General features: G+C 39.9%; 1 protein-coding gene across 5 annotated transcripts in view; it reads right to left on the reverse strand.

Annotated features, from left to right (window-relative positions):
- Window positions 1–951: 951 nt before the first annotated feature.
- The window catches only part of AFF3 (ALF transcription elongation factor 3), a 578,761-nt gene continuing 556,844 nt past the window's right edge, over window positions 952–22,868 (reverse strand). For all 5 annotated transcript variants that reach the window (XM_086701326.1, XM_086701328.1, XM_086701330.1 and 2 more), the window contains 6 exons: window positions 21,949–22,085; window positions 17,071–17,142; window positions 15,348–15,441; window positions 11,999–12,048; window positions 11,622–11,845; window positions 952–8,967 (listed from right to left, as the gene is read on the reverse strand). In XM_086701326.1, coding sequence (XP_086557452.1) covers window positions 8,846–8,967; window positions 11,622–11,845; window positions 11,999–12,048; window positions 15,348–15,441; window positions 17,071–17,142; window positions 21,949–22,085 — 699 coding nt within the window. In that variant the 3' untranslated portion in view covers window positions 952–8,845. The remainder of the gene's footprint in view (window positions 8,968–11,621; window positions 11,846–11,998; window positions 12,049–15,347; window positions 15,442–17,070; window positions 17,143–21,948; window positions 22,086–22,868) is intronic.

Below are 22,868 nucleotides of genomic sequence, written 5' to 3' on the forward strand. Positions count from 1 at the left end.
CAGCACAGAGCCTGATGCGGGGCTTAAACCCACAAACTGTGGGATCATGACCTAAGCCAAAGTTGGATGCTTAACTGACTGAGCCACCCACGCACCCCTGTACGTGTAAATTTAAACTCAGACAAAATATAAGATCTCCTTAGACAACTCCTTAATATTAGACACACACTCCACTCCTTCCTAACACCTTGCCAAAATAATTCACTATTGAATAATTCACAATTTGAATGTGGAGTTTTATTTGTCATATGATAATTACAGCTATGTGGGAGCAACTCTTTTCTTTTCTTTTTTTTTAAGTTTATTTATTTATATTGAGAGGGAGAGCACATGAACAGGGGAGGGGCAGAGAGAGAGGAGAGAGAGAATTCCAAGCAGGGCTTTTTCCTATGGACTGTGAGATCATGACCTGAGCCAAAGTCAAGAGTTGGACGCTTAACCGACTAAGCCACCCAGGTGCCCTGCAACTTTTTCTTACATGGAGAGAGAGACGTAGAAAGGGGATTTAATATTTGCACTTCCTTACACAGACATTAGCAACCCCCAAAGTGAAACACTTTAGGCTTCAGGCATGCAGACATCTTAGAAGAAGCCTGGGAGATGAGACCCCTCTCTAGGAGTAAGAGATCTTGTGGGATTTTGTGAGGATGCTTTGGAATTTCGTTGGAAAAAGTGTTAATGCATTTTGAGAAGAAAAGCTGGAGGAAGTAAACCTTATTAAAGCCAATGGTCTTTATTAATTGCTTGGGTTAGATTTTTATCACGTACTTAAAGACACAGCCAAGAGCACATGGTTTCATCAGTAATAGTGTTCGTAATGTTGGTGCTTAATAGACCATTACAACTACTTGGATTAAAATAGTGACTATCAACACAGATTCTGGACTTCCTCCATAACCATACCCGAATGCTCTAACAAGAAGCCCCAAATAAATATCACATTAAGAAAAATGAACTTCAGCTATTTTAATATTGAATAACTAGACACAAATGAAAATAGTATTTGACCTTATAAATACAGCACTTTAATCAATGCTACAATGGGTACATTTTTACAGCATAAATTACTGTACACAATTGTCCTACTTAAAATCCTCTTCAATTCTGGAAACAGTTGTAAGACCAATTCCTGTAAGAGGAGAAGATAAAGGCCCTGTAATCTGGTTTTGCAGCTGCTAAAATTGGATCAGTGGAAAAGTCTCGTGGGACATAAGCAGGTTCCCAGGTTGCTGACAGACAGCTCTCCCAAGGCCGAGATACACAATTTGAAACGGTGTTTGATGTGACATGCTATATAGGAATATTGAGTTAGCGTTGCCAACTCCATGAATAAACATCTAAGATGATCCAGGATAAAAGGGTGGAATTTAAAATTCCTGCTCTGACTGAGGCAAACTTACATGGGAGTGACTTTCAACTTGATTCCACAGAACCATAGAGTAAGCTGCTATTTATTATGCTGTAGTAGGAGTGTTAGTTCCATAATATCCTGCCTGAGAAAAGGCAGTATAGCATCCAAGTGCCTAGCTAGTGGATCGACACCTCCTCATGCTAATAAACCCCATGTTGCCATTCTAGATTTTTTTTTTTTTTTACCTAAATAGAATTCACACTGGATAAGGTGTTGTGCTTTTGTGGAAAGGGTGTTAGTATCGATTTGGGCCCAAATGAGGATGGATCTTGTAAGACCTTCAGCAATTGCTCTTTTGTACTGGAGAAAACCTAGGGATTTTCCAATGGGGATGAAAAGAAAAAAAAGCCCTTTTCAATGGGTATTTCATGATTATTTTGGTTACATCAAAGCACTGATTTAGGGGATACAAGGAAGCCCTGTGTCTAAATGATAGAAATATTAGATAAAAGCTAAAAACTTCTATCCAACATTGAGGACCTTGACCGCGGTGGTATGAAACATTCAGATTAGTCAGATTTCCAGCTTTCGTTTCAATGTTTGGGGCTAGAATATACAGTCACTAGTTGGGCATCACAAAAATTACTAAGGTCTTACGTTGATTTTTCCCTCTCCTGGTACACTGACTAAAATGTAGCCTACAATTAAGTGATTATGTTGAGGCAACCTAACCCACTAGAGAAAATATTTACCTTCTCTCAAGAGAGGTTTCCTTTTTCCTGAAGCTCATGACATACCCAAGTCCCTTATGACAGATCTCCTTTCTCAGGAATAAACCTCCCAAAGAAGCTTATCTTCCACCTCCTGGCCCCAGACAGACAGACAAACAAACAAACAATCAGAGGCACAAGGTGCACATGTAGGCAACTCAGCCTCCTGGCACTCAAAGAAACACCATGAGAGTATGGAAAATGAGACTGTGCTGTGTTCTCTGGCTCTATGAAGATATTGAAACATGGTGTTCAATAAGTAAGTTTTCTCCTGGAAGATGGTGCACACTGGAAGCTTGGACCCAATGTTCCTTCTTCCCCTTTCCATCTGGACACCCCTTGATTTCTTAAGGCTGGGACTGGATGAGAAAGGGGAGGGGCGATTGCACCACCAACTGGGGTATTTGGTAGCCCTGCTGCTCTTGGCAAGGACTCTCCCTCCCCGCCGCCATCATTGGTCTTAGAGCTCTGCCTACAGGCAGGATGGACTCAAAGTGGTAATGACAAAGGCTGAAGAGTCTTATGAAAGGGTCTGTGGTTATCCCACTGTCATCTTCCTGGTCCTCTGGAATCTAGTCAGGGCTGGGACAGAGTCCCATGCCCTGCATCACACACCTTTGTATCTTGGTGCCTGTAGATACAGTATATTTCTGTTGCTTCTGTGCTGACAATGCGTGACTCTTGCTGAGTGTGACAGCTGGGGATCTCAAAATGCTTGCCCAGATCTGTTGATCCTCACACTCTGTCTGAGGTCGTGGGTGTTCTGAGTTACATTTCACATAGAGGAAACTGAAGTATACAAGGGAGCTTTATTCAAAGATCAGGTGCAGCAGGTGAAGGAGGGGAGTGTTTTCCTGAGTTCTCATCCCAACATCACTGAGTTCTAATATTGAATCCTTGTTTTCTTAAAGCTTCCACTGTCTCTAGTAACTGTTCATCTAAAAAGTCAAGATACTAAACCTGACATATGGAACTTAGAAGGGAAACAAAAAACCAAAGGAACAAAAAAATAACCCAGCTCACAGGGCAGGACACTTTTGGGTTGAGCTGGCAGCCCTAGGAACTTCAGAAGATTAATAATCAGGTTGCAAATTACTCAAAGGAAAGTGTTAATATTGATATTTCACCACACAAATAGGCCCCAGAGATAGCTGGTGAGGTCACAAACGTGTCTGTCACCAAAGATTAGTGTGTTATGTGCTTAGAATTTTTGACATCTCAACTACATGGCCATACTTTAGGCTTTGTGATCTCTCATTTTGTAGGATGGGGGTAACAGAGGAGACTTTAATATAAGTCATGTATCTTTGACTACTGTGAGTAGAATGCTGTTCAGTCAGGTAGTGTGTATTCCTCAGTGTTAAGTATTTTCTCTTTGCTCATCTGGACATCTAGAAATCAAGAGATGATAAATGCTGGGGAAAAAGTGAGTTTTGTTTTATGGAAAACTGAAAAAGGGTTGAAGAACAATACAGGAACCAGAATATTGTAATTATTTTTCTAACCAAGCACCACTGTTTGAAAAGCCTAAACACTGGTACTATTTGACATTGTCTTTGGATATATTTTCCGATGAGCTTTTCCTATGTCAGAAATGAGTAGAAAACACGTCCTTGATTCAGCTTTCCAGGCCTCATCATTACTTCCTGATGCTTCAAGACAAACGCCAATGATTGTTTTGACTTGCAGTTAGTACCTTGAGTTCATCCCTCGGATCAATGTGTTTAAAACTGGCTGTTAAGAGGTGGATTTTCAAATCAACACATAGGGGTTTAATCCCCTGATTCCCATTACTCGAAGAGCTGTGAAGCTGACTCCCCTTGGAGCCAGCCGCAAATTACCCCCTGCTGCCTCAGAATGCCAATTAAATAATAAAAACCAAAACTATGGTCAGATGTAATTAGTTTGAGAACAGAGTTTTATAATTTCCCTCATGCCACACAAACAAATTGACCCCTCTGATGACATATACAGAATAATTCAGTTTGGACAAAGAGAACACAGATCTCAAATCTGAACATTTCTTGTGCTATTTGTTAGGAAGTTGTAATAATGAAAACTGTGCTTGAAAAATTGTTGGAAATGCAGTTTATGTTGTTAGGTTTTCTTTCTTTCATTAAAAAATGTCTTTCAAGACTCCAGTTGGTCCATGTTTCATTGAAAATGTGTTACTTCTTAAAAATATGATTCTGATTAGTATAGACTTCAATAGCAGGCAAACTGTGTAAGAGAAAGACAGTTCTTGAAAGACTGTTGAGTGTTTCTTAGCCCAAACCACTTCTGAAAAGAGTATCAAGGTCTCTGGAGCAAGCAAAGCCAGTCCCCTGTCCTGGCCATTTCTGGGATGAGGTGGTCTCCATAGTGGCCCCGAGTTAGGGTCCTCTTGCAAGACAAGACAATTTGAATCTAAGGGTAGGGGCTGGGTAAGGTAAAAAAGTCATTCTGTTTTTGTTGCTGTTTCTGCTTCTTTGGGAAGGAATGGATTGAAAAAATTTGGGGAGAAGAGTAAAAATAAGGTTAAGAAAAAACCCTCCCACACAGAGAGATATATAATGGCAAGCCACTGTTCTAATATTTCTGTCTTCATTAGTTCAAAATTCTCCTATTTTACTCAACCAAATATTGCAAACATTATTCCACCTTGTTGGTCTGAGTTGAAAAAACCTGGCACATATAAGTTAACTTGTGTCATTAAGGAATATTAGGTAAAACAGTATACCAGGACTACTGGGTAGACAGGCATCAATGCAGTCATCAATATGAACTCCTCAAGCTCTCTATTCAGCATTTTCTGGGACACTGGGGGGTGTTCTTCTGCACATGCATGTGTGCATATATGTGCTGGGAAATGGAAAAGACAAGTTGTAAACTAGTTATAATGCAGGAGAACATGCTTCCATCTTGACTGTGAAAAATGTCAGGCCTATAGTAATGAAAATCCATGGAAGCTACATTTAAAAGATTCATGAAACAACAAGGTTGCTTCTGAAGAGATTATGAACGAGGGACCAGAATTCTTATTTGAACGTATTTTGATTCTGAAGTTTCCTTGTAAAAATATTCACAGAAATTGGTGGACATTTTTTTTTTTTTTTTTTTACATACAACTCGGTTTCTCTCATTTACAACATAAGTCATTTAATGTAACATTTGCAACCTTAGAAAGGCAGACATATTTAATCCAAGTCAGTTTATAAATTCCAATTTCACATGGATTAAAAACTGCAGATAAATTAAGTCACAATAATATCCTGTACATGCATTAAGGCTGGTGACTGCTAAAGTCTCTTGGGTATCTACAAACAGGAAATCACACACAGATTACTGGGTCTGAAGAGTGTCTACATCATTAAAAAAATCTTGCTTTTTTTTTTTTTGTTTGTTTTGCTTTTTTTTTGGTGATACAGGTTTCAACAGTAACTCTGGAAAACTGTGAAAAATGTTATTTAAAAATATATATGTATATACTACTGCACAGTTTCAAAGATGTGATTCATAAATAATGTTGGCTGCACTGATTAAGTTTTAACAATTACTTCACTTCCAAGGTGATGCGAACACGCAGCGACTTATACTCAATGTTAGGCACTAGTAATATCCTTCAGGCATACTACAGTTTTATGTTAGCTGTATTGTACATATATATTTTTAAATGTATGCATTTATACAAACTGTGTATATCATGTATGGGATGTCAGAAATGTACACATCACTGTTATATAATACACACATCATTGTTTTACATACTAGGATAAGTTTTAGTGCAGAAAATCTCATTGCATTGCATTCCATGTGTTTGATCTAGCACACAATTTGTCAACTCTTCAGATTATTTTTCCAGTACATTCTTCTTTAGATAGGGGGTCCGAGTTTCTGTCTGCAATCTGCAAGTTTCCAGAAATATCTGTTTTAATCAAACCTCACTTTCTAGGCACACTCCTTCACGTAAGTCTGATCTCTGTAGAGAGTAGTAACAAATCCCAAATTTTGATCAGGAATATATTTGGATCAGGAATATATATTTCAAAGGTAACTCTAACATTGTGATAAAGGAAGGCATCCAACCAGGTCATGGAAGGATAAGGTCAGTCGAACTTATGTTGAACTTCTGAGGAAATTATATGTCTTCAAAGAGAAAAAAATGATAGTATGTTTAAATGGGAGCATCTGTGGAAAAATATACATGAGACCGTCAACAGTGGTTGTCTTTCAGGGATGGGACTTGCTACCTTCTACTTTCTACATTGCTGTATTGTTTGAATCTTTACAATGAGCATGTATTACTTTTATAATCCAAAAACACAAGAAAGGTATTTCTACTTTGAACAAAGCTAAATAAAAGGAATAAGTCATGAATGTTACTGTTTCACAAGTAACAGTCAGAAGATGGTTCCTTACCAAAATCATCTATGCCAAAGCCAACAAAAACTGCTGCCCTCACGTGGTCAGTTGATGAGATCAAAGACAGGGAGAGGAACTGCATGCTCTGACCATCTCCAAGATGACGACTTCCAAGTGTTTTTTTTTTGCAGAACACGGGCCACGTAAGTGCTGATAAAATGCTGTGGGCACAATCAGCCAGGGGCCTCCTGTGGGTCTACATGGGGTTTTGTGGGTAAGCACGTTATGGGCCGCTACAAGACCCGTGGCTTTGAGGATGGGCAGGGCCAGAAAGCACCCAGGGGATGCACGATGGACCCTGAGGTTCATCCCTTTGAGAGTTTCAACATTTCATCAGGATTCATCAAGGGTGACTAGAACTAAGCTTTAGTCCTCCAAAAAAAAAAAATCCAAAATTTCCCAAGTTAGACTCAAATTTCCAACATAGGATGGGATCGCAAACTCTGCCAATAGCTAGTGAAAGGGATGTGAGGCGCCCCACAGTTGGACAAATGTAAAATAGAAATACTGGTAACATTTCAGGGCCAAAGCCAAATGCAAATTTCACAAACCCTTCACTGGCTTCATTTCACTTCAGACCCTTCACTTTAAATTCATTTCAAATCACCTAAGTTGTTCAATCATTTGTACAGTTTTGAATCAGTGCTTAGAATGACAGCAGTCTTATTTCCCATCTACAGATCAGGTGACAAAAATGTTAACATTACAACCAAAGCAGTAAGAGCATCAGGGAAAGCATATATCACAATCTACTATAACTGTTTTGTGCCAGCATCACCTTGGAAAATGGAGCGTTCCACATACTGCATCACCTGACTCTTTCTCAGACCATCCTGGTGCAATTCTGTCAAGTGAGAGGCTTCAAGCACATTATTTTTGCTTTTAAGGACATGGCAAGGTATATCCTCTTTTGCAGAAGTTTTTCTTCTTACCAGTATTTTTTATATTCAAATATATTTAACAAGAAGACTAAATCTAGGGCATGACAAGAGACTATAAAAGAAGTAAGTTTCATACAAAGACTGTAAACAAGATGTCAAAAAACTAAAATGTAAACTTAATTGAAAAGAAAAGAATCAAGGGCAAGACGTAAACATACCAGACGTACAGGATGCAAACATGATGTTCTAGTCGTTGCTACCCCAAACAGGGTTGTGATCATTGCAAAAATAACTCACCCCGCACAATAAGCAGCTTGCAAATCAAAGCCTGAAACATATCCCCCCAGATCAAAATGCTATTAGAGGCCTGCATTCTGCACAAAGAGTGAGAGGGTGAGACAGTCTCACGATAGCAAATATTTCTCAGCCTGATAAGCAGCAGATACAGACTCCTAGTGAAGAGACGTTCTAGGTAATGTCCCATTTGGCCAAGAAAATTTGCAAGAAAGCTATCGTGGGAAGAAAAGACTTGAAACATATTGGCTGACAAATGCCATGTGGCTCTATGGCTGCTGTGTCACAGTGGCAGGAAGAAAACACACGTGGGCTGGGCAGGCTTACTGTTCCACGTGCAGAAGGTTTCAATTCCCAACTGAGCTCCAAGCTCAGTTGTCTGTTCTTGTTGGTCAGCTTTCAATGACACTGTTGTTACCAAATCCCAGTGCCATTTTCATATGATTTTGGGGGCAGGGCAGGGAAGGCCTGTGGGATTTGATCCATTTGCTTATAACGCATTTAGTTGATAATAAAGTTGGATGGAAGGGTGCGTGTTAGACAAAAGGCAAGGTATTTGGTAACATGCAATCTAGTAAACGTCCAGCACAAAAATAACTGACTTTTTTCGTTATTCAATTATCCATAATACACACAATCAAAAATTAATTGGGGAATAGTATATTAATACTGAAAGTAATCAACAGTATAAGAACTAGGTTCATCTTAACTGGCAGTCAAGCTTTTGGTGTGCTGTATTGCACCTGGTTAACTAACCCATGAGATTTTGGTTGAATGTTCTAAGAAGTCATGGTTTAGCTTTGAAATAGAAAGTGTGTGTGTGTGTGTGATTTTGTGCGTGCGTGCATGTGTGTAAGTGTATATTCTCTAATCAGAAACCTCTGATCACTTTGTCTAGCTTGGGATTATGAAAACTAGACAAAAATGTATTTTAAAGAGCTGTATATCTTACACACATACACAGGCAACTTCTTTTACGCCCACACATACAAACACACATGCCCTGGGAAAAGACCATTGTTCGATGCTGAGAAAATATTCACCGCAGTTCGATAAATGCTGTGGCTGGGAATTTCAGTAGCACAGTGTCTAGAAACATTGAGCCGTCCATGGAGATGAGAGCACAATCCAGCTCAGGGGCAAGTTCCCTATGACAGGTGGGTGCTGTTCCGCAGCCAGTGCAGGCCCTGCTGTGAGTATTGGACCAGGTGCTCCATGCTGCTGTGCAGGGTGACAGGCCCCATGAGCAAATCCAGGTCGTTGAAGAATTCTAGAGGACAGAGAGAGTCGTTTGAGTGACACACGTGCTGAGCGTGCTACCCTGAGAGACCTGAGTGACTTAAGAAGAAATTCCATCCACAGTCTCTATATAAATCATGCACTCTCTATTCCATCAGGCAACTTTAGCATTCCACTGGACAAAATAAAACCCAAAGGTAGAGAACTCATCCTATATCCAATTAATTCTATTGGCCATTTCTCATTTATTTATTTATTTTAAAATTTTATTTAAATCCAAGTTAGTTAACATACAGCGTAATAATGACTTCAGGAGTAGAATTTTGGGATTCCTCACTTACATATAACACCCAGTACTCATCCCAACAAGTGTCCTCCTTAATGCCCACCCCACCCCCACCTCCACTCCGGCAACCCTCAATTTGTTCTCTGTATTTAAGAGTTTCTTATGGTTCGCCTCCCTCTCTCTTTTTATCTTATTTCTCATTCAAATGAATAACATTTACTCAGCCAAATAGCAAAGAAAATTTACTTCCTTAGACTGCATTGTCCTTGTGCACGAATGCATCCTGCCCTAGATGTGGCTTATGGCTCTGTCACCCCTTAATACTGTACTCAACTGTAGCATGTGCTGAACCCCTGCAGTGAGTCCAAGGCAGAAGGGTCCAGGACCTTGGGGGCAAGTCAGAGATGGGTTCTGAAAAACCCCTACTGAGGTCACCTTCTAGTCCTGGGACATTCTCTAGGTCTGTGCCTTCGTTAACATTTATTATGTGCTGAGGCACGGTGCTGGGTGCAGGGGGTAGGGGTAGGGGGTACAGAAGACGAATAAGGTGCAGGCTCTGCTCTCTCAGAGATCACGGGATAGTGGCTCAGAGAAACAATGGCTCATATGGCTGTTATACTGTCATAACTGGATCACTGAACAACAGTCTTTGAAAGTGAGAATCTGGGAGTTTTTCAAAGTTCCTCATATACATGCTGAATGATGTCCTGCCGGAGAAGGCGAGGGAGAGATTAGAGAAGACTCTGAGGTGGTGGGGAGGGAAGCCAAGGCAGGAATCCAGGAGCAGAACTGGGGAGGAGGGGGCAGGTCCAGGAAAAATGCCGACTTTACACTGGACATGTAGCATTGAGCCCTCTGGTAGGAGACATCCAGTAGGCAGCTGGCAGTGCCATCTGGAGTGTGGCCTGCTCAGGGTCTCCCAAACTGGCCATGTCAATTTTTATATGTCCTGTCCCTTCTGTTGTGTCCACTGGGGATGCCCACCCCACTCCATCTCAGCTACACAACGACTATTTGCCTTTCCAAACCCTGTTCCCTGTCAATTCCTCCAGAAGGCCTCTCCTGGTGGCCTCAGTCCCCTGGCATTGACCTCCCTGGCATTCCCATTAGATTTTCAGGGTGTGTCACCTCTGGGATGCATGTTATGTACTATCCGGTTTTATTACCAATTTCATGTACTCAGGACCCACGTGCTTATCTATGCCATTAATTCCTCATCTCATTGTGAACATTCTGGTCTTGTCCTCAGAAGCTTATGCTTTTGTGGGAACAGAATTCGCACTTAATGGCTTGAAAGTGAACTCAGATTTGTGCTCTCCTGCTGTGGGAGGGAGAGTAGTAAATCGGTATAATCATTTGGGAGAAAAGTTAATATATATTAAGATATATAACAATATATATCTTAAAAGAATCTATAGCTGTTGACCTTCAAATTCTCCCTTGTATGAAAATAATCAGAATATAGACAATGATTTATATAAGGAGATTTGTCATAACATTATTCGTAGTAGAACAAAAGTTGGAAGTGATATAAATGTCCAACAAGAAGGGAATGGTTTTGAGAAATCATGATACTTTATGACTGTAAAACCACTATTATGACAGTCTTCTAGAACATCATAAAAGATGTTTTTGAACTAGTTAGTGGCATGGGAAAATGCCTGATATTGTTAAATGGAAACAGGATATAAAACTGTATATGAACTATAATCTTATTTTGGCAAGAATTGTGCATGTTTGGAGAAGCCTAGAGGAAACTTCGGTAGAATGTTAACAGTAATTATCTCTTGGTGATAAGATTACTGATAATTAAAAAATGTTTTTCCCTGTAGTTTTCCACACTTTACAAATTTAGCCACAGTAGACATGCATTTGTTTTATAATCTGTGAAAACAAACCTTACTTAAAGAGAAATAGAACTTACTGCTGCCTATAAAACACTTTCTTTTCAGTGGCAAGCAGCTATCACTTATGCAGCCAGAAACATTCATCCTCATTAATTAATAGTTAAATGTTTCAGGTCCCTAGTTGTATTCTAGGCACCGTGCAGGTCTTGGGAACACTAAGCTGAATAGAACGTTACCCCTACCTTCATGGAGCTCACAGTCTCAAAGAAGAGCATATGTGTATATATCTCTATCTGTATTTACACCATTTCTATGTATCTGTATCATATCTATGTCCACCTCCATCTCTAATCTCCTATAGTCAAGATTAAGGTAGGTTAAGGCACGAGAGACCCTGAGTGAGGGTGGGAGGTCAGGAAAAGTTGTGCACAGCTTCTACCGTCTCCTCTGGTAAATGACGAAAACTTGCTCAATGATGTCCCGCGTCAGGCTGGCTCCCTGGGTTGTGGTTGGAACCACACACACACACACACTTCCTAGAGGCTCACACACCTCTGTTTTCCTTGGCTAGGTTGTCCGCCATCTCCCAGTAGTCATAGCTGTGGAGAATGCTGTTGGTGATGCTGACGTGGTTGGCTGCCATCTGGTGGATGCGCTGTGGGATGCTGACGATGGTGGAAGGGGACAGGGTGTTGGCATTGGAGAGGCTCCCCTGAGATCCCACGGAGCTGGTCGGAGAGGGGTTGGGAGACATGGGGGATGGGGTTCCAGTGCTCCTGGAAGGGGAGAGCGTAGAAAAAAACAAGAGTAGGGGGGCTGGTACCAGGTGGGGTAGAACAGCTCCCCAGGGTGCTGTAAGCAAAGTAGCACATGGCCCAGCATCATGCAGTGCCTCATTTATCACCTTTACTTTGGAGAAATGAACTTACTTTCCACTGGCTCCCCATGGAGATGGGGCTTGGGCAGCTTTAGATGAATTCTGCAGGAAAAGAAAAACGTTGACAGTGAGTACCATCTGTTTAAGTTTAAACAGCTGACGGTAACGTGTTCTCAGGTGACCTTTGAGAGACGTAATGGCAGAGGCTGCAGATAAAATAAAGATTCGCAGAAATTGGATCTGGGAAGTTACAATTACTGGGCTACTGGTTTCTTTTCTGGAAGCTGGTGGGGGGCAGCTGCATGGCCTGCAGGCATCCACCATGGGCTACAATGAAGAGCTCAACCCACAGGCTGGGTTTTCATGCACCAAATTCTGTGTACCAAATTAAATCATAATCTTAAGGGTCTGTTGAATCCTAAACCAGCCTAAGTTTTTTCAACTAGCTTAATTTTTCTGAAAAGGAAAAAAGGAGCAGGACCGCACCTTCCCCCTGCCACACCCACGGGGAACACCTTATATTTAAATGTAGGGCATATCTACAGAAACCACTGCCATACATTTAATGCCTGAAAATATATGAGACATCAGATTCTATTGTTTTGACTTATGAAGTTTAGAAGTATTTGTCTTAAAGGAAAGTGCTGTTGAAGTTTTCTAAAGAACAAATTAAAATATATGTGCGTAACAGAGTATTCAAAAACTGACTTATCTGAGTATTTTGACTTAGGATGTTATGTTACATAAGCCAGTTGTTTGCATCAGGCATTGAAAAGAAGTTTTGACTTTGGCAAGGAAAGCTGCTAAATGTACAGACAGATTTCCTCTCTGAGAGTCTGATAATGTGTTCTTGGACATAAGTCTATGGGACTATTAAGGAAAAAAATGGTCTTTAATGTTTATTTATTTTTGAGACAGAGAGAGACAGAGCAAGAACAGGGGAGGGGCAGAGAGAGAGGGAGACACAGAACCGGAAGCAGGCTCCAGGCTCTGAGCCATCAGCCCAGAGCCTGACGCGGGGCTCGAACTCACGGACCGTGAGATCGTGACCTGAGCCGAAGTCGGACGCCCAACCAACTGAGCCACCCAGGCGCCCCGGAAAAAAATGGTATTTATGATACTGATGTGAATTTTGCCTTCCAGAGAGAAGAAAACAGCCTCAGCCTGGTACCCCAGAGACAAGGTGTTTCTTTGGTTAAAAAGGACTTTATGAAGTGGTGAGTGATTTTTAGTTTTTTAGCGGAGGTGTTACCAGAATGGTAAGAAATGGCCTTACAGGTGGAAATTCTACTATTGCCTTCACGCCTCTTCTACTACCAGTAAGCCCTGTGACTAAAAGCATGAGTGGGAATCAAGTCCTTTATTGAGAGGCAGCTCTGTATTGATAAAACACTTTGCTTATGGACAAATTATCATTGCCACCTGAAGGTTTCATAATCTCTGAACTTAAAATATCTTTTTTTTAATATATGAAATTTATTGTCAAATTGGTTTCCATACAACACCCAGTGCTCATCCCAAAAGGTGCCCTCCTCAATACCCATCACCCACCCTCCCCTCCCTCCCACCCCTCATCAACCCTCAGTTTGTTCTCAGTTTTTAAGAGTCTCTTATGCTTTGGCTCTCTCCCACTCTAACCTCTTTTTTTTTTTTTTTTCCCTTCCCCTTCCCCATGGGTTCCTGTTAAGTTTCTCCACATAAGATCCACATAAGAAAGAACACATATGGTATCTGTCTTTCTCTGTATGGCTTATTTCACTTAGCATAACACTCTCCAGTTCCATCCACGTTGCTACAAAGGGCCATATTTCATTCTTTCTCATTGCCACGTAGTACTCCATTGTGTATATAAACCACAATTTCTTTATCCATTCATCAGTTGATGGACATTTAGGCTCTTTCCATAATCTGGCTATTGTTGAGAGTGCTGCTATAAACATTGGGGTACAAGTGCCCCTATGTGTCAGTACTCCTGTATCCCTTGGGTAAATTCCTAGAAGTGCTACTGCTGGGTCATAGGGTAGGTCTATTTTTAATAAAATATCTTTTTTTTAATGCTTATTTATTTTTGAAAGACATGCATGAGCAGGGGAGGGACAGAGAGAGAGGGAGACAGAGAATCTGAAGCAGGCTGTCAGCAGAAAGCCTGATGTGGGGCTTGAGCCCACAAACCATGAGATCATGATCTGAGCCAAAGTCTGATGTTCAACCAACTGAGCCACCCAGGTGCCCTCATAATCTCTGAACTTAATACTGTAAAGGCATTTAAATGGCCTTTAATTAAGGGTAGCCACCAATAGCCCCTGGAGGGGAAACTCTGATATTTAAGTTGTGTTCTTTGTCCATTCTGTACATATTCATGGATGGCATACATAGGCTAAGAACTTCTTATATCCCTTAAAAGTTATGTTGTAATCTCTGTAGCTTACAGAGTTCAGATTCCTTTTTTATTCAAGCATTTTCTTTTCTTTTCTTTTTTTGACTGTAGTAATGTTCTTCAGTATTAGCTCTTAGATTCTGACTTTCTGGAAGTAAAGGAATAGACTCAGTGTCTGTTCTTGTCATTATGACACAGAACGGTCAATGTGTCAAAACAGTTATCTCCTTGCCTTAGCACCTGGTTACTTTACACACGTGACCAGGAAGGAGATGGCATGCTGGTCATAGCCCACAGAACCTCCAACGTAGCCTGGTCATCTGAGATGATGTCTAAGAAGTGGAGGTTGGGGATTAAAGGATCTAAAATGATGGTGTGTATCTGACATGAGGTTGGTGGAGATAGAAATGCTATAATTTCTTGTTTCTATAGACAAATGGACAGCAAAGGGACTGAGAAATCCCAAATGAATAACTTCATGTCTACTTCACAAGTACATCAGAGAAGGTTTTCTTTTTTTATTCTCCCAATGAAAATGATTTCATTTACTGAGATAGGGAAAAGTTAGCATATTTTCCAATTCTACCCTTATATTTACCCACTACCTCTGAGTTCTAACAAGCCATTTCTTATCATTTAAAACAATGCCTTGATTAAAAGTTAAATTAGCTACTGGAGAGAGCTATGAGGAAGTTCTAAGTAATTACTTCTAAGAGGAAGAAGCTCTAAAGGAACATGAGAAATTTGTTAGCTATAAAGAGGAATTTCCTAGGACACTAATATTCTTTCTCTTGAGGCCATAAAAATACTTGGACACAAGGCAGGGAGATAAATTAGATGGACTCTCAAGGCCATTCTTTGAGCCTTGAACACCATGAGTATGTCATAAAGGGGGTTAGTGTTGATATCAGAGGGTTCCTGTATTATCCCCAAAGCCATGAATTCTACCAGGCTCCTCGAAAATGTCCATGACAGAGAGACCAGTGGATACAAGCAATAATGTTGCCCATTAGCCAGATAGTACCTTGAAATAGTCGATAAGTGCTTTTGAGTACTTCACAGCGTGGTCCCTCTTGAGTCGAAACATCCGCCAGTACAGGAGAGCCAGGCATCGATAACTGCAGCAGAAAGAGAGAAATGGGCCCTGAAAGCATGAGTATGTCCTTTGCAAACAAGACTTAAAAAAAAACAAAACAAAACTCTTGTTCTAAGGCACTCAGCATTTATATCATGATTATATATATGTAATATTTTTAAACTTACATTTACGTCTGAAAAGTATCTGACCTTCCTTTAGTTCAAAAGATAGAATTCAAAACTTCAAGGAGTTATTCCATAAACATATCTACCACTGTATCATAGCTTTATTGCTTCTTTGTTGGGGCCAAGGGACAGGCCATTTTCTTCTTCCACCACTAGAGGACAGTCTCTCTCCATGGGAGGAGTGAGGGAGCATTAGCACAGGGCTTTCCCAGTCACGGGGAAACTCACTGGGGGAGTTCCAGGGCAGAGCCACCTTACTTTGATTTCTCTGGTGCCCTGACTTCTGCACCTTCGGCTTTGCTGAAAGAACAGCTCTTCCACCTGTTTGTATTCCCTTCACTTTTAAACTACTTTACTGGACTGTATAAGTAGTTCAAATTAATATATATGAATACTTTATAAACAGCAAAAACTCAAGGCTGAGAGTATCATTATTTTATTATTTTACATTTATTATTTACATATTAGTATTCTATCTTCTATAATATTAGGTATTAATCATCATTAATTTGTTAATCCTAATAATGGAACTTTACGTTTGAAAACAACGAAGAAAGCATTTACTGAGACATACCCTCCGCTTTTCCCTGGTGCTTTTCCCTCAATTATTTGCTAACTGAGTTCTGGTGCTGACATGCTAGAATGCCAATGTACCAACTACAACTTACTAGTGTCTTCTGAGCACAAAAAATTGCAGATGGTGTGACAGTGCAAAACTACCTGAGACCCTCTCTTTTCTGAATGTTGCTGTTATTTTTTTTTGAGACTTGATTCTCTGACTTGCAGATCAGGTTCTAGAGTAGAATATGAACCACTGGAGAGCAAAAAATGTTGGATCCCTATATAGGAGGAACCAAGACAGGTGGCCTATGATTTGGGAGAATGAGGTGAGGTGTTCCAAGGAGATATAATGGGGAAAATTGTTATTATTATATTCACATAGTCATTACCATTGTAATCACCACAGATACAGAAAAAAAAATCTATTACATGCTGGTGAACAGTTTAAAAGAAATGCTTCTGTTATTACAGTGTAATAAGCTGTTTCTTTGATGTGTTGAGAACTTCAGGGCACCATCTTGTTTTAGTCATAATAATCCCACATGTAAACGAACAAATGGATTATTTTGATCGTGTCTAAAGTGTCAAACACAAGAGAAATTACATTTGGCACAACTCACATTCAAATTATTAAAACACAGACCTACCTGATTTTAAAGTTGTGCATGCACTCACATACATACAAATACACAGATAAAATTATCCTTGTGTAATGAACCTGTTGACTCTCAATCACTGTGAATTCACATCATGCTTGGTAGGCCAGCAAGAAATTGTGTGGGCTCACCCCAGCCACCATCAGAACTGCATTTGTTTTTGCATGATAGAAGGTAGTAGAAAAATGTATACATTTCAGCAGTTGGTTTGCCAATGAAGGTATACATGGCTGTGGAGGCTATTTTAAGTTGATATCATGCACTTACCATAATGCAGCCAGTTGTTTGTCTTCTGGTGTGGCATTAGGGCCTGAATGGGTTTTTAGTCTCATAGCATACCTAGGGGAAAAAAAGAAATGAAAAACCAAAGGAAAAAAAAAAAAGCTTTCTTGTTAACAACAGAACATCTTCTATGATGGAGGTTCCCTTTGCCCCAAAACTTAGTTTTTCATAGCACTTGCTATTAATTCTTAAAAGCTAGCTAATGCTGCCCCATTTTCCCTAAGCATTACAACTACTGTGATGACTAGAACAAAATGACTTTAATGATTGTCCAGCTACTTTCTCCCCCTTAACAATACAAGTTCAAATGCTACCGGTGGTTGAGAGTGAGGCCAGTTCAAATATTATCCATGAATATAGTGACACATCCATTTTTATAAAATTTTGACTTATGGCTGAGTGGCTGACAAGATTGAGTGAAGTTCAATCCTTCCAAACCAACCTTCAGAAAAATGTTCACTCCTTATACTCAGATGAATGCTTGGATTCACCCCTTTTTCATTGTTATGGAACTCTTACTTTGATGGCTGTGTAAGTGTCCTAAAGAAGGTGGCTCTTTTGAACTTTACTTACTCCAATTTATTTCTCTAATCAAGGGGAAAAATGGCCATTTCACTCTCCCAATAATATACCAAGTTACTTACAGACTCTTTGAGAGAGCGAACACATAGCTGAAATGGTCAGAGTCCTGGGTTCAAATCCTGGTTCAGCCTCTTATTAGTTGTGAGAGCTCAAATGAATGTCATTAAGCCTCAATTTCCTTATTGATAAAATATGATGAATACTGCTGATTACACAGCCTTGTTACAAGGATAGTATTTGTGAAGGTCATTGTAAATTGCTCAAGATATGATGCTGTTATTATACTAGGTCTACAACATGCAGATTTGCAGTGCCTCTGAATAGATCTCTGCAGTTTTCCTAGTGGTTGTTCTGGGTATTTACAATGTACATGAGTTATCACAATTCATGGGTATTAACATGTTCCACTTTGAGTGGAGCATGAAAACCTTATTTCCATTTATGTCCCTTTACTCACTTTTAAATAACATTGTCTTGAGTATCAGATGGTGGTACAGTTTTTTTTAGCCACTGAGTATGATTTATAAAACTCACGAAGAGGATAGTTTATTGCATGTATCCACATTTCTGTTCTTCCACTGTTCTTCCTTCCTTCCCGACACTCCAATATTCCTTCATTTGTCATCTCCTTTAGTTTGAGGAACTTCCTTTAGCCCATCTTTATAGGTCAGAAACAAATACTTTTAGTTTTTCATATCTGAGAATATTTTTATTTCCTAGTCATTCCTGTATAATGAAGTTTCCCTGCATCTAAAATTCATTTTGATGGGTTTTTTTCTTTTACTACTTGAAAAATGTCATGCCACTCCCTTTTGGCCTCCATGGTTTCAGATGAGAAGTCTGCTGTCACACAAACTGGTGCTCCCCTACATTTCTCTCTGGTTGTCTTCAGGATTTTTTTCCTTTGTCTTTAGTTTTCAGAAACGTAGTTATGATGTGTCTTGGCATGCATTTATTTTGGTTTATCCTACTTGGGTTTTTCTCAGCTTCTTGTACCTGTAGGTTTATATCTTTTGCCAAATTTGGCAAATTTCAGCCATTGCTTCTTCAAATACTCTTTTAATCCCACTCTCTTCCTCTCCTGAGACTCCAATGAGACACATGTTGGGTCTTCTGTCATTGTGCTTGAGGCTTTATACATTTTTTTCAGTCTATTTCTTTTTGTTGCTTAGATTGGGTAAATTCTATTTTCTATCTCAAGTTCACTGATTCTATCCTCTGTTGTCTTGCTGGGGAAGGTCTTCAAAAAAATGTGACTGCCAGTTGACCTGTGAGCTGGACCTGGATGATCAGAGCCTCATCTCCTCCCTTGTCCTTGAAATGTGGGTTCTATTTGCCTTTTCTGTTCCCAGAGGCTGCTCCAAGGACACAACCTTGAGACAGCGTGTGGTGTTAAGAACACCTTCACAGTATACTTGAGTGAACTCATTAAGGCCTCCATATAAACTTTAAGAATTGGTGGGCAAGTATGGGAATCCATTAATTTTATGGCCACTCAAGACAAGTCTTATACGTAAGTTCTCTTTGCTTATTAAACCTACCACCTACCAACCTGGAGTGGCCTGCCTCTTCCCCAGTGTCTTCTTGGCCCCCATGTACAGGGCCTGGTTTCAGATTATACCTGGGAATCTCCTGAGAGGGTTACGAACCAGCATATCTCCATGCTACTACTGAGCCCATCCAGTGAGATCTTTGTTTCTATTTTCCATTTCTATAATTTACATTTGGTTCTTTTTATTTTTTTAATGTTTATTTCTGAGACAGAGAGAGATAGAGCATGAGTGGGGGAGGGGCAGAGAGAGAGGGAGACACAGAATCCAAAGCAGGTTCCAGGCTCTGAGCTGTCAGCACAGAGTTTGACGCGGGTCTTGAACTCACAAACCATGAGATCATGACCTGAGCTGAAGTCGGTTGCCCAACTACCTGAGCCACCCAGGCGCCCCTGGTTCTTTTTTTTTTTTTTTTAAAGAAAATTTATACTTCTTTGCTGAGATGTTCTATTTTTTTTTTTTGTTCTTTTAAGAGAATTTATCACCATTTGTTGATCGAAGTATTTTTATGATGGCTGCTTTAAAATCCCTGTCAGATAATTCCAACATCTGATTTACCTTGGTGATTGGTGTCAAATGATTGTGTTTTTTCATTCCAGTTGTGATTTTCTGGTTTCTTGGTATGATGAGTGAGTTTCTATTGAACCTTGGGCATTTGGTTATTATGTTAGGAGACCCAGGGTTCTATTTAAATCTTTTATTTTAAAAGGAAGGCACCCTGTTTAGGTTTAGCAGGCAGGTCCTGGCCTACTTCTGGGCTGTAGTTCCAATTACAATCTAATTTTCAGAGCTTTTGTGGCACCATTTTGATTCGTGGTGCAGGGGTCCACTTGCTAGTGTCCCCAGTCACTTGGTATCCCTTGGGGAGAAAGGAATTCTTCTGTTTATAGGGACAAAGAATGTAGCCTGAGCTGGACAGTTGTGGTGAGATCCTCCCTTGCCAGGGCTCCCAGCCCCCACTGGCTCTCAGTGGGGGAGAAGAGTCTCAAGCCTGGTGGGCAACATGCAGATGTAAGTAATAAATTAATGTTATTTTCTAACTCAGATAAGAAAACTTTCTTTTGTCTTAGTTTTCTGACTAGTTCAAGGGATTCTACTCAGTCTGAATTATCTAGAAAATAGATTTTGTTCTCCATCATGCAATGATACTTATATCAGTGAACACACTAGAGTCCTAACTCTGGTGCAGGGCAGGTGTAGCACATCAGCACCTCCAGATGTATTTGACTGCCCTCAGGCTTTCATTGTTGTTTGGGATTGTTTTTTAAAATTTGAATGCCTTAAAGGGGGCCGTGCACACTGGAGTTCACCATAGGCCCTGTGACTGGTTTATTTATTTATTCCTCAAGTATTTATTGAACACATACTACGTTCAGGAACTGTTCCAAGGATTAGGGATACATCAGTAAACAAATCAGACTCCTCCCAAATTCCCTGGTTCAAAGCACTCACATTCTAGGACACCTTACTATTTTGTGCCCATCTACTTTCACCATGTTCTTCCCTGACTGCTTGTGGGTATCTGAGTCTGTGCCTTATTCTGAGGAAGGAATGTGACGATCTAGGATCTCATACAGTAATTTTACTATGGTGATTTCTTTTTTTCACTGACAAAAATAGCATACATATCATGTAAATAGTATGAAGGAATCACCAATACACTGACGTAGTAGAAATATTTTAATAAGAAAAATGGACAGTATTGACTTTTAAAACGTTCTTAAGAGGTGCTTTTTGAAGATGATATATTCTCTGATGCTGGGATGACAGTTTCAAAGGCTGGAACCTATTTACTGAAGGAGAATGGTATAAAATACCAAATTGTATCTTCGGGCCAATTCAGATCAAAAAGGTTATAACCCAAGGGGACTAGAAATCTTTCATCTGGAATGGTGGGGCATGTTAAAAAATATCTAATCTTAGGTTGCAAAGAATTCCAGAATTAGAAAAGTCTCTTAAAGTTAGTTTTGGGGAAGAATAATTTTACATATAGGTATTAGATATTATTCTAAGCAGTTGACTAAATAGAGACAAAAACTATATGACAAGATTCTCAGTATGGCTCATGGATGAAATTTCCTTAATGGTTCACTAAAAAAGACATTGAAGATGTGCTTTTCTGGGTCTCCATGATGGAAGCCAAGAGTCTCCCATCCAACCCTTGATATGCCCATGTCAGAAACCCTGTATCTGCTCACATTAAATGTCTCAACCCAGGTGGCGGATGGTGCTCACATTCAGGTTTAAGACCAAACAACATCAGCACCCTCTGAGACAGCATATCACAGGGTGGCTTTCCCTTCCTAAAATCCCTCCCGCCCCGAATCTTCTTTCCTCTCGTTAAATACTCCTGAATCATCTACTGATGGAGTTAAGATTTAGACTATACTAACCTGAATCAGGTTAAAAAAAAAAAAAAAGCAGCACTGAGGTGAAATTAGTTCAAAATCTGCCACTTCTCAGCTGGCTGAAGTAGACATGTCACATCTCACTTGGACTCAGCTTCCTTTCTGAAGTAATCAGGGGTTATAGGAGCTTTCCTGCTCACTCACAAGAGATCAAGGGAGGCAGGGTGTGTAAAAGAGCCTTGCAAAATCTTATGTTGTTCTTTGTGAGGATGCACCTTGGTTCTTGGTAGCTGATAGTGCAGTTGGAATTCTTTTCTCTGTATTCATAGTACTGACATACATTCCTCACCCCTTCCACTCCCCCAGCAAGACGTGGTGCTTACCTGATGAGCTCTACTGTTTCTGAATACATTGTATAGGGAGATTTGGATTCCATTGGGCCTTGTTCCATTGCATTTCCACACTCAATAAATGACAAAGCTGCTTCAGCATAATTCAAAGCCTTTCCAAACTTTTCCACCTGATCAACAGAATTAATACAGTGTCTTCCTTAAGTATAGTTTTTAAAATGGCATTGTCACATAGTCAATATGCTTTATTTGAGAAACCTGACTTCTGAGTTCCAAAATCCTGTGAATGGAGCCGAGAGAAGAAAGAAATAGGATGCTTCCTTCTCTATTTACTTTTGCAAATTGCTACTGGTTTAGGGTAAGTGGGTGAACGGTTATATACAGAATTGTACCAGATCCATACAACAGCTGCCAATCAGAATTGCTCAGAACTGCATGGTTGTTCTAATTTCTGTTTCCTTCTTTCTAACCCCTAATTGCTTGGCAACCTCACTCCTTGTCCCTCTATGCTATGCCAAATAAAAAATTATTTGGGATGATTACCTCAAGTTGTCTAAATTTATTTAGTTTCTCTCCACATCAGTGAGGATAACCAAGAATCAGCTTCATATTATCAGGTTCTCATAAATCTGAACTTACACATCAAGTTCCTGGTTCCATATACATGTATTGTGTATATTCCATATACATGTATCACTTTCGGTGATAATTACATATTCTAAGTTTGGATTGCATACTCTTCCACGCTTTCACATATTTATTCATCAATCAGAACAGAACTACACAAATTACTAATCTAAGCCTTGCCTCTGAAACCAATTCTCATTAGTAACGGATACCTTAGAAAACAGCAATGTAGAGCAACACTCCCTCTTTGGCAAATCAAGTTTTCAAATAGTTTATAATCCTAATAGGCTATAGAAAAATATTTCTTGGCAATGCTTTCAAATTAA

This window comes from Puma concolor, chromosome A3 (assembly GCF_028749965.1).
Source record: "Puma concolor isolate L17-30 chromosome A3, mPumCon1.1.hap2, whole genome shotgun sequence".
NCBI lineage: Eukaryota > Metazoa > Chordata > Mammalia > Carnivora > Felidae > Puma > Puma concolor.